The sequence below is a fragment of the Vanacampus margaritifer genome, chromosome 14 (genome assembly GCF_051991255.1).
Source record: "Vanacampus margaritifer isolate UIUO_Vmar chromosome 14, RoL_Vmar_1.0, whole genome shotgun sequence".
Taxonomy (NCBI): Eukaryota; Metazoa; Chordata; class Actinopteri; order Syngnathiformes; family Syngnathidae; genus Vanacampus; species Vanacampus margaritifer.
Window position 1 is genome coordinate 1,498,387 of NC_135445.1, and position 18,590 is coordinate 1,516,976.

General features: G+C 43.4%; 1 protein-coding gene across 4 annotated transcripts in view; it reads right to left on the reverse strand.

Annotated features, from left to right (window-relative positions):
* garnl3 (GTPase activating Rap/RanGAP domain like 3) overlaps positions 1 to 18,579 on the reverse strand; it is a 47,072-nt gene extending 28,493 nt beyond the window's left edge. For 2 of the 4 annotated variants that reach the window (XM_077585340.1, XM_077585339.1), the window contains exons 1-2: positions 11,403 to 11,589; positions 1,921 to 1,990 (exon numbers count right to left, since the gene is read on the reverse strand). In XM_077585340.1, coding sequence (XP_077441466.1) covers positions 1,921 to 1,990; positions 11,403 to 11,500 — 168 coding nt within the window. In that variant the 5' untranslated portion in view covers positions 11,501 to 11,589. Of the gene's footprint in view, positions 1 to 1,920; positions 1,991 to 3,835; positions 4,182 to 11,402; positions 11,590 to 18,229 lie in introns of those variants that run through there. The other 2 variants (XM_077585342.1, XM_077585341.1) reach the window with 2 other exon arrangements.
* Positions 18,580 to 18,590: the final 11 nt, after the last annotated feature.

The window sequence follows — 18,590 nt, forward strand, 5'->3', positions numbered from 1 at the left end:
GAGTGCGTTCATTTTTAGTTAATTAAAAAAAAATTCAACGCCACTCATTTTTTTAACGCATGATTAATGAGCGCCCCTTACTTGTACCCTATTTAATAATAATAATAATAATAATAATAATAATAATAATAATAATAATAATAATAATAATAATGTTAGTTAGGGCCCAGTTAATGGTAAGAATATATACATAAGTATATGTAATAATTACATGTAATTAATATGTAATTACATTTGATCAATCTACAGTACACACATTTGCAAATGCCAGAGCCAAATAAAATAACAATACCCACGAAAAAAAAAATGTATTTTTGCCTTTTAAAAAAAAAACTCCCTAAATGATGGTCAAATATAACGTACGTAAATAAGTTGGAACGATGTGTGCACACGCAGAGAGAGAGAGAGAGAGAGAGAGAGAGAGAGAGAGAGAGAGAGATATTTGAAGGCTGTCAGTGACCTCATCTTGACTCACGCACACACACGCGCATGTACGCATGCACGCACACACCCACAGTGAGGTGGCAGTCTGTTGGTGCTGATTGGCAGCATGTGTTTTCCCCTCCACGCTAATCTGGCCCAGAAACGAGCCTCCTCCGAGGAAGTGCGATTGCAGTGCGAAACACCGGGTTGCACACTTAACCCCCCCCCCCCACCACCCCCACCCCCACCACCACCAAAAAATTACCCAACAATGACTCAACAGCTTAGTAGGAACTCCGCCGCAGCTTTTCTTTTCTTGCATCACGACAACAAGACGAATGAAGTGCAGAGGAAGACGAGGACGAGGCGGCAACAGCGTCGGACCACGCCCATCATGCATCGTGACTAATATGGCCGCCCTCCCTCTCACACTCACGTCAGATATATAGCATTTTGTTTTTAGCATTTCATGCAAAAGCAATGACGGGGCTGCAATGTCTTCATTTGCCCGATCGATCAATGACGTCATTGATCAGCTCCATGAAAGAAGACGTTAGGTTACACTTGGTGGGAATTCTGTCAATACCGACGGAAGGTCCGTCAATTATTATTATTTTGTTGACGATTGACAGGAAACAAATTTAGCATTGACAAAAGTGGCTTTTTGGTTCAACAATGTCATCGGCAATCCGTCAATAAATTCGGATTATTGATAAAAAAATAAATATGATTCATAAAAGTGGCCTCTTGGGGGCAGTGTAGTGCCAAGCATCTATGGTGTACACACTTAAAGTGAATACAGAAGAAAATTACGATTGAATTCTATTAAAATAACTCGCTTTTCACACGTTGGGAAGAATTTGTGCCTCTGTGTTGTGTTATCTCATCTGTGGGTATGCGTTCCCACAGCGTTTGTGTGTGAATATTCGTCATTTGAAGGAAAAACACTCCCAAAGTCGATGCTAACTTACGGTTAGCATTTGAATAGGTTCCTCCCTTTGCTTTTAGCATTAGCACTAGGCTAGCGATGTTTTAAAAACAAAGCAGGTTTGGTATTTAAATATGCAGTGGATGTTATTCTTGTTGTTGTGTATTTAGTTTTACAGTTAACGGCAAGCGGGATGTCATTAAAGAGCTTAAAGGACGTTTGGAGGACAACAGAATAACCAGATTAACATACGCTACACATTTGCTAGTTGCTAATGCTAGGCAAGCAAAACGGTGCGTTCAGGGCACTTTCACAGCGTCGGAAAATTCGCTTTTCTTTGATCATAACAGTTTGGCCCAATTGGACGATTGATTTGGCAGATGTTTGAAGGGCAATAATCGGCCGATTAGAATCGGTGGGCAATTAGGCCCTAGTTTAAATAGCTATATTGCTCCACCTTCTGACCGAACGGATGATAGGTAATCGGTTTGATTGATCGCCGATTGGCCGAAAAAAACCCTCTCCGTGTAAGATTTGTGCACACGCAATGTAGCTTGGGCATGACTCACCAGCTCTACAGAGCCGTAGTGCTTCCTGCTGAAGTCTCCCCGCCGGCAGCCCAAGTCCTCCGAGGCCGAGCTGCAACACAAACACAAAATCTCTTTTGGTACAAACACAGACAGCAGTCGCTTAATGTTTCTTTAAACAAAAAAAACAAAAAAAAAAACACACTGTCACATAAATCCTGCTAGAATACATTTCTAGTACAGTTGAAAAACAACAACAGATTAATAAAGTGTAATAATAGTGCAATTCACAGTAGGGATGGACCGATTAAAGCCCTGCTTTAAAAAAGTGTATTTTATTAACTAGCTTGATGCTAATTTCTGCTACGCCTTCTATTGCGTTTTGCTGTCATATTTGCAGACTTTCATGATTGGTTAAACATTTTGGTGTCTGATAATGTTTCATTCTGTTTTGTTTTATGTGTCACTTTTACAGTCAACTTCCAACTTGGAATGACAAATAAACAGACTGACGCAAGCACACTTGACCTCTTTTTTGTAGAACGCTGCCAGCGAGTCTTCTTTTTGTTCCCTCCGTGTTGTTATATGATAGCCGTCTATTTCTTGACAGTGTCAAAGAGTGACAACGGGTGCTAATGAATACTTTAGAAAATATGTTTGAGCAAATGTAAATGAGATTTAAAAGCGTGTCAGTGGCGTTTTGACAGAACAGTGACATGGCGGAAAAGTTGTCAGAATGCGGCTTAACAGCCTGTCGTAACATTTCGGAATAGTTGAACGCGTCACGGGGTGTCGCGTAATACCTCGGAAGCCGCAAACTTGTCGAAACATTTTGTGTCTGCGGCCTTTAAAAGAACACCACAAATAAAAAAAAATTAAAAATTTTAAAAAAGGGCGGGGGGGGGGGGGGGGTTCAAGAACACAAATGCTAAAAATAACACTACAACAAAATTAATTGTGTCACATGTCAAGAAAGAGAAAGATTTTTTTTTTCATATTAACTCATTTACTGCCATGGACGGGCTATAGACGTCAAAAATTCATTTCTATTAGTTTAACATTTTTTTCAAGTATGAAAACCTAGAAAAAAAAATATTGTAAATTTAGAACATATCTAAAATTTGTGATTAATCGTGAGTTAGTGAAGTCATGCGATTGATTCCGATTTAAAAATGTAATCGCCTGACGCCCCTAATTTTTAATAATCTTTTCTTTTCTTTTATAAAAAACTGTGCCAGGCGATTACAATTTTTTATTGTAATCAATCGCATGACTTCAATAGACTCACGATTAATCACAAATGTAATCTGTTCTAAATGTAAAATTTTAAAAAAATCTAGGTTTTCATACTCTTGTTAACAAAAGTGGAAAATATGTTCAACTAATAGAAATAGTTGAAATGAATTTTTGACGACTATAGTCGTCAGTGGCAGTGAATGAGTTAAAGGCAGCACCGCTGACTCCATTGGAACTCAGTTGCTAACCAAAACAGCGCACGTTCGGACACACGAACGCTTCCGTGTGGTAGTTTTCACTGTCACTCATATACAGAAGATCGTGATATGTCGTTGAGAACATTTCGGACAATATTTTGAAAATCGTAGGTAGCGCGTATCGCGATATGATCGTTATCGTGGCTAACATGTCGTCACAGTATCGAATCGTGAGCTACCCGTACCGTCCCACCCTCTCAGACACAGTTGAGGCACATGAAGGTGAATATGAAAAGAGTGCCACAAAAGCCCAAAGTTCGCCCCCACCTCCATCCAGCAGCAGCACGTCGCTCATTCAATTAACTTTCATGTGTGGAACGCACACGTCACGTGGACAATGTTAGAGAAGCACCGGGGAGGAGGAAGAGGAGGAAGAGGAGCATGCAACAGATGCAAGGTGCAAACAACAGGAGAGGAAAAAATAAAAAAGCATGCAGAATCGAACAACATCTTTTTTTTTTTACCGCTGATTGAACGTCAACAGTTTAGTGGACGCCGGATCCCCGCTGTTCATGTCTACTCCAACAAAGTGGTGTGAAAAAAAGAAAAAAAAAAAGGAAGACAACCCCGCCCCCCACACTAGCCCCCTTATTCCTCCATGCACACGACCTCCTCTGCCCCTCCTTCTGTTTCTTCTTCTCCGGCGTCCTGCTAAGCGAGCAACGTCCTCATCCTCATCCTCATCATCTTCATCTTCATCTTCGCACACTGCGACGCCGACGCCGGCTGATCACAAAAAGGCAAACACAATCCGAATTGGTGGCTCCGCACCGCCGGAGGAGAGCGTTTAGTGCCGCATGCCGCCCTCCCTCTGACCCCCCCCCCCCCCGCACCCCACCCCCACCCCCACCCCCACTTCCACGCATCGACGCGGTGCGTGTGTGAACGCCACACTTTCTTTCTTTCTTTTTGGGCTGTAGGTTCTGCGGGAGTGGAAAAGGCATCCACTCCACAGCAAAAGCAACCCCCCCCCTCCCCCCTCCTGCCCTCCCCTTCGCTCCTGTGACGTCACCGCCAACCACGCCAAGCTTTTCTCTTTTGCACTTAACACTCGCCCGGAGCCCAAAGTGATGTCAGGATGCAGGATAACACAATCACATGCCGGCATCCGGAACACGCAGCCGGAGCACAGGGAATAAAATAGGAAGTGGAATTATTTATTAAAAAAAAAAAAAGAAAAAAGGAGGTTTGGGGGTTTCTAAATGCAACACGATAAACAGCAACAGGTTCTGAGGTGGTCTTACGTGACGTCACAGCCAAACAAGTCGCAACCCACCATGCATCCAATCATTTGTTATATTCATCAACTCAGTCATGTGAGTTCCGTCCGTCCGTCCGTCCATCCGTCACTCACACTTACTTTGCACCCTCGAATCAATCCGTCTTCATTTAAGACTCTTAAAAACCCTCACTCACCCGCAGCACTTTTTTTTTTCAGTACTTGAGTTGACAACGGCTCACGCTGCAGATGAAGAAAAAAATATTGCACATTTAGAACATATATAAAATTTGTGATTAATCGTGAGTTAGTGAAGTCATGCGATTGATTACGATTTAAAAATGTAATCGCCTGACGCCCCTAAATTTTAATAATCTTTTCTTTTCTTTTATAAAAAAGTGTGTCAGCCGATTATTGTAATTAATCGCATGACTTCAATAGACTCACGATTGATCACAAATGTAATCGCAATCACATTTTTTTTTCAGTACTTGAGTTGACAACGGCTCACGCTGCAGATGAAGAAAAAAATCACAAGCCTATTTATGTAAAAACTCGGGAACAAAGAAAAAGGCTTTGTTCGGTATTTTACAGGAAAGGCCTTTTATTCAAGGATCTAAAAAAAAAAGATATTAGAATAGTCTTTGAGTCTAAATATACTTTCTATTTGATGATATGACATTAATTCATTTAAAAAAATATTTAATATGAGCTTTGTATAAAATTGTAGTGTAAAATTGTAATTAATTGCAATTAATTAGTTAAATAATGTCATTGTTTGACAGCACTAATATATATACATAAATAGATATCTGATTGATTTTTAATCCAGATACACTAAAGTCACATTTATTTCCATTAACGATGAGTGGCAACAAGACTCAAATGTGAACGTAGGGAAGAACATATTAAGATACGCACGCACATACGCAGGTGAAATGGGAGCTCGGGTGAACATGACACCAACACAAAAGGCCACGATCACACACACGCACACACACGCACACACACACACACACACACACACACACACACACACACACACACACACACACACACACTGAGTAGAGGTGAGCGCATGCAGGAATTCTCGTCTCAGGCTACACGCCACGAGGCTGCTCATCAATATTTCATCAACAGAAAAATCCCCCTCCCCCCACCCCCCCCCCACCCCCGCACACTCCCCCCCATTTGTGTGCGTGCGTGACCGGAAAGCACCGAAAGCAACCCGATCAACACGTGACTTCTTCTTCTTCTTCTTCTTCTTCTTGTCATGACACCCGAGTGGTTTTCCTGTCGTCAGAATCCGTCTACAAGAAGCCCACCTGAGATAGGGAAACCCCCGCCTCCACCACCCCCGCCCCCCCCACCCCCAGCCAATGATTACGGTGCACGTACGGCGTTAACGCGCGGGCCCTCGCGACCTTTGCGTCGGCGCGGCGTCAACGAGGAGGTCACGAGAGCTTTTCATGTGATGACGTCGGCGCTTCACCGGGGCAACTGGCGGACGGCAATTTCGTTCTCGTAGCCACGTAGCTAGGGCAACGCTACGTGCTAATTAGATCATTAGGAATTCAAAATGAAGGTGAAAAATTGTTGCCGCGACCCTGGTTTTGAATAACGGCGCTAGCATCATCACAAAAACAAAACGAAAAACACACTTTGGTCCCTTTCAGGCTATCGTAATTTATCACTAATGTTTGGGAACTGTCAATCAAGTCAAATTTTGAAGTGAGAGTGTTGACAAAAATGACGATTTTGGCGGGATTTACAGTTGCCATACTATTTGCTTGTGTTCAGAAAAGTCCAAGTTTTTAACTCATAACAAATCTAAAAATATTTTTATGGTTTTTTTTTTATGCTAAGAGCATACGGAAGGCTTTGATGCAGCTTCTGATATGAAGTGATGGCTTAAAGCAATGCTAGTTTTTCAAACAAAACAAAAAAACGTCCAACAGGTGGCAGCAGAGTATAAGAGATCAGCCAGAGTCACGTTGCAACAAGCTCTTTTCCCCAGTGTTTTTAACAGGTTTATAAATAATGATGACACTTAGCTATATTCTAATGCTAATTCCTGCAAAACGGAAACAGATAGAAATATACTTTTTTTTTTCCTGATGAAAGAAGAGACTCTAATCTTTCTTTTGGTAGGTTCCATGTTTTTATAGTAATTAGAACACACTATTTTGTGGGCCTTGCAAAAGCAGTCAAAAGCCAGTAAAACAGCTGGGAGCAAAGGGGGTTGCTTCAGTGTAAATGGCTAAAATTGTCCGCTACAATTCACTATTGAAAAAAAAAATGGACCATTTGGGTCAATATGAGTCGACGCAACGTCTTCGTCGATAGCTGCTGACATCGGTCAAATCCGCCACCGGGGGGGGGGCTTTGTTCCGCAGATCAATTGAGTGGTTTCGCCTCCCGCGCTCAAGTTGGCGTAAGTAACCTTCACGCAGGCATCAATTTTTGCACATGGATGTGTGTGCGTGTGAACTGGTCGGCGTGGTCGATCCCAGGCTTTCTGCTCACTGCGGATTTTGTAATTGAGAGCTTTGACACAACGCTGCCTTGACGCTCCTAAAAAGGCTGCTCCCGTCTGATGTTTTCATTGTTGCACTTTGACCCCCAATAGAAGAAATAGTTTGAAATAGAAATCAATTAAACAAGCCAATCAAACAGCCACCATATTTATGAAAAAAATGATCGATTTTCCTTCACCCAATGAAACTTGCACGCCTCCCTCCGAACAATATGGGAAGAGTGTGCCCTCTTGTGGTGAAAAACACTCATTACAGCCAAATCATACAATTCAATGTGTTTGTGCGACTACAAATGAATAAACACATGAATATATAATGATACTTATTAGATAGATTGCTCATTTAACTTAGAAATAAAAATATTTTCCACAGCATAAATGTGGAAAAAAAAAACATGAATACTTGAATGTACATGCTACATTTATATAAAAAAAATAAAATATCCTGTTTTCTGTCAATTGATAGGGTTCATTTAAAACGTACAGTATTTATTTCGCTTTTACTGTCTGTATAGCCATACAAACTGTAGTTTACCTTACTTTTGTACACAATACTTAGTTACCTTTTATTCTTGTTTTTAATTATTATCTTGCACTCCTCAAACGCTCCGTATTAAAAACAAACTCAAACTAATACTAAAATTAGATAAAACGAACAAACCTGCTCTAAAACAAAATTGAATGAAATGAAATTAAACAACAAAAGTCAAGATGAAAAAGAAAAAAAACCCGAAGTAGAATTAACGGAAGAGCCCCGAAAGAAAAACACACGACTTTGCCTTTTTCCACGCGCGCACGCACGCACGCACGCACGCGCGCGCGAGAGCAGCTTCCAACTGTTGACCTCAAAGCGCCAACCGTACTGTTGTACACTTGTCATTTGCTTCTGCTGGCGGGCGAGGGCGGGGTCACGGGGGGGTGTGGGGGTTGATGGGGGCGATTACAGAAACCCTCCCACTCACTCTCGCTTTTTGCGTCATCCGCGGTTGAAAAACGTCTCCGCTCGCTTCCAACTGTACGCTGGCTCGCGTCCAGCCGACTATAATGGGAAATGTTTTTCCAGCCTTCCCGGAGTGATTTGAATACGCGGCGATGGATGCCCTAAATGGAAGCAGATGTTGCCGTCGACGAGCAAAAGTTGACACGGCGCTCAAGTTGCACCGTTTGGGCGTGGGTTTTTTTTTCCCTTTCTTTTTCTTCTTCCACATAACTGCCGTGTATTTTTTTTTTTTCTAGCCAAACGAATTCGGGCTTGTGAGTTGCACGACCGCGCATATGGGAGCGATTACGCACTCGGCCGTTGATGGGCTCAGCACACTTTTGTGACGTCTCAGCTGCAAATTCCGTGGAAGGAAATGAAACGGCGAGCACGTGCCGACGACGATAGAGATTGGGAGATCAAGTCTAAAATGTTCTTTGCAGCTCCTCTGGTCTAAAACACACCATTCTAATAAATATTACATTTGTGGAATTTCAATTAAGCAGCAAAATGTTCCAGTTTTTGTCCATCTCAGGAGGCGGCCATTTTGCCACTTGCTGTCGACTGAAAATGACATAACAGTTGCTGGGGGGGCACAGAACATATTAGAATTTTTTATTTTTACTTGACTTCCCATTTAACTCATTCATTACTCATTCAGACGTAAAAAATCTTAATATATATATATATATATATATATATATAATTTTAATTTTTAATAGTCTTTTCTTTTTTAAATCTTTTTTTATTATTTTTATTATAAAAAAATGTGGTGCCTCAGGTGATTAAAATGTTTAATTGTAATTAATCGCATGACTTTGCCAGTTAACTCACTCAGCAAGGACAAAGCCCTTTCAAAAAATAAAAGTAGTGCTTTGCTGCCATCCCGTGACATCTTGGTGCCAAGGAACTATGTTGACGTGACGGTAGGAGCTTTATTTAGTCGGACCACAACGCTGTTTTTAATACTCAAGCCAAAGCCCTGTTTGACATAAAAGTAGTGCTTTGACACATCTTAACTCTTTGAATGCCAGATGTTTTCAGAAAAGGGATGCCGTGGGTGCCAGCCGATTTAAGCATTTTTGACTGATCTTTCAAGGTGCACAGAAAATTATGTGTTTGGACTATGGAAACACACATACTACCAAATGAAGGATTGGACTCTCATCTTTCATCAGAAAAAAAAGTTTGTTTCTACCTTATTCCGTTTTTCAGTAATCAACAATAGAAAATGGTTAGTTTCACCTCTGTTTTGAAAAAAACGTCTTTTAACGTCTTTGGCACTCCTCCATAGGATTTTACTAAACGTTATTTAACGTTTTTGGCAGTCAAAGAGTTAATGACAAGGAACTATGTTGAGGAGAGGGGAGGAGTTTCGTTTAGTCAAGACAGCCTCGTCTAACATAAAAGTAGTGCTTTGGCACCATTTTATTATTATTTTTTTTCCCCATCTTGCTGTATTTTGAAGAGAGTAGACAAGCTTTACTTTGTCGGGGCATCGCAATAACTGATATAAAAGTAGTGCTTTGCTACCATCTTGTGGTATTTTGTTGTCAAGGAACTATGTTGACATGACGGGATGATCTTTTGACTTTTTTTTTGTAATCGAATATTTTGAGTTACTCGATTAATCGTAGCAGCCCTACACCTACACATTTGAATAGCCCAACAAAATGGCAACCTCACACGTTATAGAGTGGACAAAGTAACTCTCAACAATCTCGCGCTGCATACAAAACAACAACAACAACAAAGATGGTTGACATTTGGAAACATGTTTCTCATTGTCCTGCGCTGCTTTGAAGCTGAGAAGAAAAAAAAAAAAAACGTTTCAATGAGGACAAGCAAGCAGTTTGTTTTGTTTCTCCCTTCCAGCTGACGCTTCTAGCGCAGGCGAACTATCAATTTGGCTAAACTGGCTCACAGCCTTTAAAGGAACCTTATAAACGAAGTTTATGAAACACTTATAAACGAAGTTTATGAAACACAAACGTTAGTGTCAGTGAACCGCACGTTTATCTCAAGTCACGTTCCCGATCCTTCTAGAAAGATCAAAGTTGGATAGCGGGATTATTAGCTATACATTATTCAATACTTTTCACGAAAAGAAAAACATGGCAAGAAGGCAGGAAACAACAACAACACACACAGTTGAGTCTTTGCAACACAATGACGCACGCGCACACGCAACGCCCTCGGCTGGCGCGTTTGACTCTCACTTGATCCCGCCCCCGCACGCGTGCTGCTCTGATTGATGGCGCCGAAGCGTCTTCCAGGAAGCCTGGCAGGTCATGTGACTCACTCGGGCACAGCTCCACAGCCGGCAAAGTGGAGAGAGCGCACACACGCACACACACACACACACACACACACAGACACACCTTTCTCCCAAAAGACCCCAGACTTTTTCTGAAAAATGACCCCAACCTTACACTAAAAGACCCCTTTAACCTTCCTTTTCAAAAGACGCCCAACTTTTCCCAAAATGGGACCCAGGAATCACCTAAAAGAGCCCAACCTTTCTCCAAAAGGCGCCCCACCCTTCCCGTACCCCAGCAATCCTCTCAAAGACCCCAACCTTTCTCCCAAAACGCCATCAAACTTTCCTCCAAGAAAGACCCCCAAGCACCCCCTACAAAGATTTCAATCACTCCATTAAAGGACCTTAGCTAAGCTCCTGACAAAAAGAGCCCCAACCATCACCTATAACGACCCCTCGTCTTATTCCCAAAAGGAGCTCGTACACGAGCTAATTCCGTCAGCGAGCTTGATGTGGAGGTTCTTTTGTTTGTGTGAATTTATGTAACGTGGGTTCATGATGGTGCCCAACACGCTCGATGCATGGCATGGCTCACCGTTTTAGGTTCTTTGCCGCCATCTTGTGGCATCTATGCGCAACTACCATCCCGTTTTTTTTTTTTTTTCTGGGGTGGAGGCAATTATTTTCGGGATGCCTGGAATCACCCTCGACGTCCCTGTGCGGTTCACGGTTGAATACTCCAACCAGCATCAGCTCGTCCCTGATTGGACAAGCAGGTAAGTCCCCCGTTGCCCCCCCCACCCCTCACCCCCCCCAGTCAAAATGAAGCATGACTTGACATCCGCTCTGCTGCAGAGTCAGGTGCGCAACAATCACGATCATTGGATGTTTGGGGAGCAAATGTTTTTTGTTCTTGTGACCCAAATGCTCCTCCACATTGGGAGCCACATGGTTGACTGAACCCGCTCCCTCCTCCTCCTCCTCCTCCTCCTCCCCCTCGTCCTCGAACGCAAGCCGACGGAGCTCATGCAGCCTACCTGGTAATCTCAAAGCTGCAGCCCTTGCGAAGGAGCAGCGCTCTCTTCCGCATGATGCCTTTGTCTCTGCCGAGGTAAACATTTTTATCCGAATTCATCAGCGCGCACTCGGTGAACTCTTTCCCCCTCTCCAAAAAGTACCCCCCCAAAAAAGCAAAATCCTTTCCGTCCGAAAGTGATCTCGCAGACTTGTTCCACCTCCACCAGCCCCCGCCACCCCACCCCCACCCCCTTCCACTTTCTCCTCCTCCTCCTCTTCCTCAGACTGGACAAAAAGGTTCCGCGAGGGAGCGGACGCGGGCGCACCGTCGCCGGGCAGTCGGCGCCCCCATGCGGGCTTCGGGATACGGAGGGGCCGCCCGCTAGGGGGGTTGTTGGGGGGGGGGGGATGCTGGGGCTTTACAGACGCGTCCGGCCGACGGTCGCGGTGCTCGCATGCGGTGGAGGGCTACGCTCTTCCCTGGCTGGGGACTCCTCGCAACTACGCTGCCTCTGTACAGTGTGACGGGAGGGAGGGAGGGAGGCAGGGAGGGGGAGATAGAGAGAGAGAGAGAGAGAGAGAGAGAGAGAGAGAGAGAGAGAGAGAGAGAGAGAGAGAGAGAGAGGGAGGGAGGGAGGGAGGGGGAGAGACAGACAGAAAGACAGAGAGAGGGGGGAGAGAGAGACAGCGAGAGACAGAAAGAGAGAGAGAACGGGGAGAGACAGACAGAGAGAGGGGAGACGGAGAACGAGAGAAAGAGAAAAAGAGAGAGGGGGAGAGACAGACAAAGAGACAGAGAGAGAGGGAGGGAGGGACAGAGGGAAAGAGAGAGAGAGAGAGAGAGACAAAGAGTGAGGTAGAGACAGAAAGAGAGAGAGAGTGGGGAGAGAGACACTAAGAGAGAGAGAAAGAGAAAGAGAGAGGGGAGAGAGAGACAGAGAGAGACACAGAGAGAGAGAGAGAAAGAGAAAAAGAGAGAGGGGAGACAGACAGAGAGAGAGGGAGGGAGGGAGGGAGGTAGAGAGAGAAAGAGAGACAGAGAAAGAGAAAGATAGGGGGAAGAGATAGAAAGACAGAGAGACGGAAAGACAGACAGACAGAGAGAGGGGGGAGAGAGAGACAGCGAGAGACAGAAAGAGAGAGAGAACGGGGAGAGACAGATAGAGAGAGGGGGAGACGGAGAAAGAGAGAAAGAGAAAGAGAAAAAGAGAGAGGAGGAGAGACAGACAAAGAGACAGAGAGAGAGGGAGGGAGGGACAGAGGGAGAGAGAGAGCGAGGTAGAGACAGAAAGAGAGAGAGAGTGGGGAGAGAGACACTAAGAGAGAGAGAAAGAGAACGAGAGAGGGGGAGAGAGAGACAGAGAGAGACACAGAGAGAGAGAGAGAGAAAGAGAAAAAGAGAGAGGGGAGACAGACAGAGAGAGAGAGGGAGGGAGGGAGGGAGGTAGAGAGAGAAAGAGAGACAGAGAAAGAGAAAGATAGGCGTGAAGAGATAGAAAGACAGAGAGACGGAAAGACAGACAGACAGAGAGACAGAGAAAGAAAGATAGAGAGGCAGAAAAAAGAAAGAGAGAGACTGAGACAGACAAACAGAGAGAGCGACAGAGAAAGAGAGATGGACAGACAGACAAAACTGAGACGGAGAGCAAGAGGGAGTGAGAGAGACAAAGAAAGAGCGAGAGACAGATTGAGAAAGAGAGAAAGTGAAGAGAACTCGCCGAGGCCACTTCTTTAGGTACACCTGCACAATCAATAAAGCAAGCTCAGTGGTGATTATTATTATTATCAATAACAACAATGATGATTATTATTATTATACAGTGTTGTATTGACATACAAATTGAGTTAAATCCCATTAAAGTGTCTCTGTCCGTTTTTAAAACCCATTTTCATGCTACGGCTTTGGAATCAGCGCGTTTCATGTTTTAAAGCGCTCGATAAATAAAGTTGAGCTTTTTCACACCGTTTGACGTCCGTCACAGTTTCTCCTTCTCAGGTTCTGACATTTTGTACATTTTCGAGGCTCTTTGGATCATTTTGCTGTTGTTGACATTTGGAAGCGTCACATTCTTGCATGTTTATCATGCTGCTTTTTTTTTTTTTTTTTGGAGGAGGAGGAGGAGGAGGAGGAGGAATTCTCCCAGCGTGACTCATCCCGAATGAAACCTCGTCCATTCGTCTCTACTGTTTAGCGAAACGGCATCACCTCGTCCGTCCGTCCGCCCGTCCGTCCGTCCGTCCGTCTTGGCCTTATTTGACTTGCATTGGATTGAACATCAAGAGAGTCCCTCCCGAGGGTTTTGCGCTTTTCGGTGGGAAATGCGGCAGAGACGAGGCCAGGACGCAAACACAACTCGGAAAGTCCGTTTTTGTGTTTACTCCATCGGGATGACGCGCACGTGCCAGTGTAAATATTTGCACGTTTTTTTGTGTGTGACGTCTCAAAGTCATTTCCAAATTTGTTTGGTGGTCGAAAGCTCTTTTGCAGCCTTGGTTTGGATTTGTTACAAAAGCAAAAAAATATTTGCTCATTTTTCCCGCCTTTTTTTTTTTTTTTTTTTTGCTGAGAAATTGCTGTTTGCGGAGGAAACAAGCCACGCTCTGCTGCTAATTACCACGCAACCGAAAAACGTTGACTAGCTTAGCCGCTGAGCGCCGTTGCGTAAAGAGCAGATGCCTGCCGCCCCCTCGTCACATTTCTTGGCCACCCGCTAAATAATAGTAAACAAGCGCTTTGTGCAACAATAGAAGAAAAATTCATCTCGGCATAAAAACAATAACACTAAACAATAAACTATGTAAAGCACTTGAAGTTGCATTTTTTTTTTTTTTGTATGAAAAGTGCTACACAAATAAAGATTGATCGATTGACAAAAAGAATCCATTAGCCGGATGAATGTCACAGCAGGAGATGCCGCTTCTACCGCGGCGGCTCTTTGGACGCGTCATTGGCATCATCACGACTTGTGACATCTCAGCCACGCAACTTGTGGAGCCGCGAAGAGGAAAAAAAGAAGAAGAAGGAAAGAAAGCAGCGAACGGTTGGACGTCCCAAAGTTTACAGAAGGTCAAATGAAGTTTGCCTGCAAATGCATTTTTGGTTCATCCTGAAACGTCGCCCTAACGCCGAATAGTCTTAATCGCCGTATAGTGAGTCAAGGGTGTATTTTTAAGTTAAAAATATATATTTTTTATTTTATTAAAGTAAAAAATCTTTTACTTTAATAAACATTAAAAGTTAAAAAGGCACTTCAAATCAAGTACTTGCAAAACAGTTGTCGGCGTATGTTCAAAGTAATTTATAAAGTAACTTGTAATCTAATTGAGTTGTTTTTAAAATCAAGTAGTGAGTTAAGTAAAAATAAAGTTACTTTAAAATCAAGTCATCATTTCTTAAAGATTAGATTGAACATAATGTACTTAAAAGTTAATTCCAACTGAACTACTCAACAAATGTACTGTAAAGGCTTACAAACAATAAAAACTAAATCTTGAAGCCGCTGCAACATCAGGCACATTTCGAACATTTAATTTAGTATTTCTTTTACCTACCACTAGAGGGAGACACACTTTGATGATCACTTATCTACTAAGAAAGTAACTGTAATGTGGCGAGCAAAATATTGGAACCGGCTTTACGGTATTTTTTTCCAAGCAATTCCTGATGCTTTTGGAGTGTGTGTGTGTGCATGCGTGTGTGTGTGCACTGTTGATAGGTCTGATTACAAGTAAACCAATTACTCTGCCTTCCAGGATACATCTGCCTCCGTCCATTTCCAGCTAATCTGCACAGAGCTATTAGCATGTTGCATTTGCACCATCCCAAAAAAAAAAAAAAAAAAAAAAAAAACTAAACGAGAGACGGATAGCAACAGTGCATCAGAAAGAAATGACTTGGAAAAAAAAAAGAAGCTGGGAAAGGCATAAAGAACGAGCCAATCGCCGCCTTTTATCTCGTCAAGGACAAGGTCGCAATGCGGATGGACGGAAAGGGAGCGCCACGGACTGTAAATCGTAATCACCGCCGCAAAAGTCGCTGTGGTCTGCGTCACTGTTCGTTTGTTATCGGATGGATGGAGCTAGCGATAGAGTAGAGATGGAGAGATAGCAAGGTAGCCGCTAATAAGAGACATCGATCACTTGAGCAGCAAAGCACTCTTGTAGGAAACTGTACCGAGGTGGGACATTTTACTGCGTGCTTTGAATGGGGAAAATTGCGATTGAGATAGTTAGATAGAAAGCTAGCTTGCTGGATAGCTAGAAAGCTAGCTTGCTAGCTAGATCGATCGATCGATAGATAGATAGAAAGCTAGCTTGCTGGATAGCTAGAAAGCTAGCTTGCTAGCTAGATCGATCGATCGATAGATAGATAGAAAGCTAGCTAGCTTGCTAGATGGATAGATAATAATAGTTACTGAGAAAGCTAGCTAGCTAGCAAGATAGATGGATAGATGTGTGTCGCCAGCTAGTTAGCTAGCAAGACAGACTAATCGCTATCTAGCAAGATAAATAGGTTGCTCGAGCTGGTTAATACTTTTGACCTGTCCCCACATCGCCAGTTTTATGCATTACTAACTAATTAAAAGTGTTAAAGTAGCTTTAGAAAAAATAAACCTATTCACTTTCTTGAACGTTAACTTTTTGTCAAGTGTTGTAAAACACAGCCTAATTATCACTCTGTGGGAGCCGCGCAGCGTTATGTTGCCTCAAATCCGAAAGTCTAAATGTTTTTGTTTTTTTTCAATAAGTAAAAATAGTTGTTAGCTACATTTGAGCTAAGCCTGTTTTTGTTTAAAAAATGGACCAATGTCGCGTTTCAGTGCAGAAGGAAGTCCACGCGACTGTGCTAACTAATTAGAGCGCCGTTGCCACGCAGAGGATGGCGGCAAGGACGGACCAGCGAGTCTCGCCAAGGTCGCGGCTGCTGCCAAAGCCGGCGTTCATCTCACAGCAGATAACGACTCAGAGAGGAGGAAATTATTGGAAGATGGCGCCAGAGACAGCGCGTTTGGGCAACGTGACGCAGATACTAATGAACAAAAAAAACAAACAAACAGGAAGTCGAAACATGGAGAGGTAAATTAAAAGACATAAATCAACCTTACAGGAAGTGATCAATCAAAGCTCCTCCCCTCCGGCCCGTGTCTTTACGTGTGTGTGCGTGTGGACAAGATTGACGGCCGCAAATGGGCCGCCATGTTTCCTGCATGCAGCGTCAGCTTCCCGCCAATCAATTCATCAGCCACCACCGCCGAGAGGGCAAATAATCATCATATTTCCCTCCAGCAGGCCGGAAAATGTTGCGTATGTGACGCGAGTGGCCAGGTGCGGACGGTCAGCAGATCGAGCGCGTTAACGACGACAGACGCTTACGAAGCAAAAATGGACAACTTCATGAGCGTTTTATGACGTGGATCCTTGAGACTTTTTTTCCCTACGTTTCTTTATGCCGAATTTCAAGCTGCTGCAGTCGGGGGGCTGAATTTTTTCAAATGACAAAAGAAGCAATCTCAAAATGTGGCCATTAATGCGAGCAGCATTGTGGTGAAGTGGTTAGCGTGAATGCCTCACATTCTGGTGTCGGGGGTTTGGAGAATGTTGAAAATCAGGCTATTTTGAGGGCGCCGGCCTGTCTCGTAAGTGGCGCCATCTGGTGGGTGGCTGTCTAAAGAACACAAACATTCTGAGATGTGAAAAATAATTAATAAATGTTCACATACACGAGGATATCAAAGAAATGGAGACAAATTGCAAATTGCGATTCTTAGAGGGATAAAAACAAAAAAAGTCATTTTGTTTATTTGTTATTTTAAATTGACTTGAATTGAATTGAAACCGACCAAGATGACATTCTTGCTGCATTCCCGTTCCGGCTGACGTCGCACTCTATGTCGCTTATATTAATAAATGTCAGTCGCTCACTCACATATTAACACACACTCGCAGTCAAGAGGTGACAGCATCATTTATTGTACAGCAAGGTAACTGCAAAAATATGCCTCAACTTGTATCGATTAATCTCTACATTACTTTGCTGATGAATTGAGGAATCTTGTGTGTACCGTTACTTCCCACTGCTTCATTGCAGGTTACGATGAGGCGGCAATTGTGTAATTCGAAAATCTGCATCTTTTTTTAGTTCTTCATTTAGTATGCGTGTGCGTGTGTGTGTGTGCGCGTGTGTGTGGGAGGCGGCAAGCATTGTCATTTACTTGGCAGGCAAAATGTAATCTCTTGTGTGAACAGCAAGACGGAAAAAGAAAGTCCATACACACTCTTCGCACTTAACAACATTCTTTGGTGTGTTTAACGACCACCCGAGGGGCGAGGAGGGGGTGGCTTTTAAATTCAATTAAAATTAACATTACACACACATTTCCACGGACCCGCTGATGACGCACGCTCACACTGCAGGGCTGTTGAAGTTCACGTCGTGACAACAAGACAAATTGGGTTCATGAAGTGCCTCTTAAGAGACACAAAATGCGGCTTCAACTCGAATTTAGTAGGAAATGACACACACACAAAAACAAGGCATCCAAAATGTCATATTTCAATCCTCTTTTGAATGTGTTTGTAGACATTTAAGCTACAAACTGTGTCATCGAATGGATTTATCATTTATGACGGTATCAATTATGGCTGCGTCTATGGCGATATTTTATCGCAGGTTGTCATTTGTGTCTCCCCACTTTATGGCGAAATAATACATGAATGCTAATGACAACGTTCAGCCCTACTGTTTACATGGGGTTGGGGTCAAGTGCGTTTTGGGTTGTTTGGCCTTGAAGAGCTCCACCGTGACACCGTTACCACGCAACACATTTACTCGTAGCGCCTCACTCACCTCATTGAGCTTCAGGCCTCGGAGGATGCGGCGGCGGCGGCGCGTCATGGACGAGAACCTCGGAGCAGGTGTTCCTTTCTCTAGGGGAGGAGGAAACCAAAATAAACATCACTGGCGGTCATCTCCTAATGCTATATTTATCTTTCGAGAAGAGCCACTTAGCTCTCAGACGCTCCTTTTTTAGGAAGGCTGAACAGAGAATGGGGCTTCAATCCGCAAGCACAGAGCTAGCAGCCGGGAATCAAGGCAGTTAGCAGTTAGCATGGCTAGCTGAAAAGCTACTGTTAGCATTTTTGGCTTAGCCTATAGTTAACTTGTGAACACAACAAACGTCTTGACATGGGTCTCAAAGTAGTGGAGA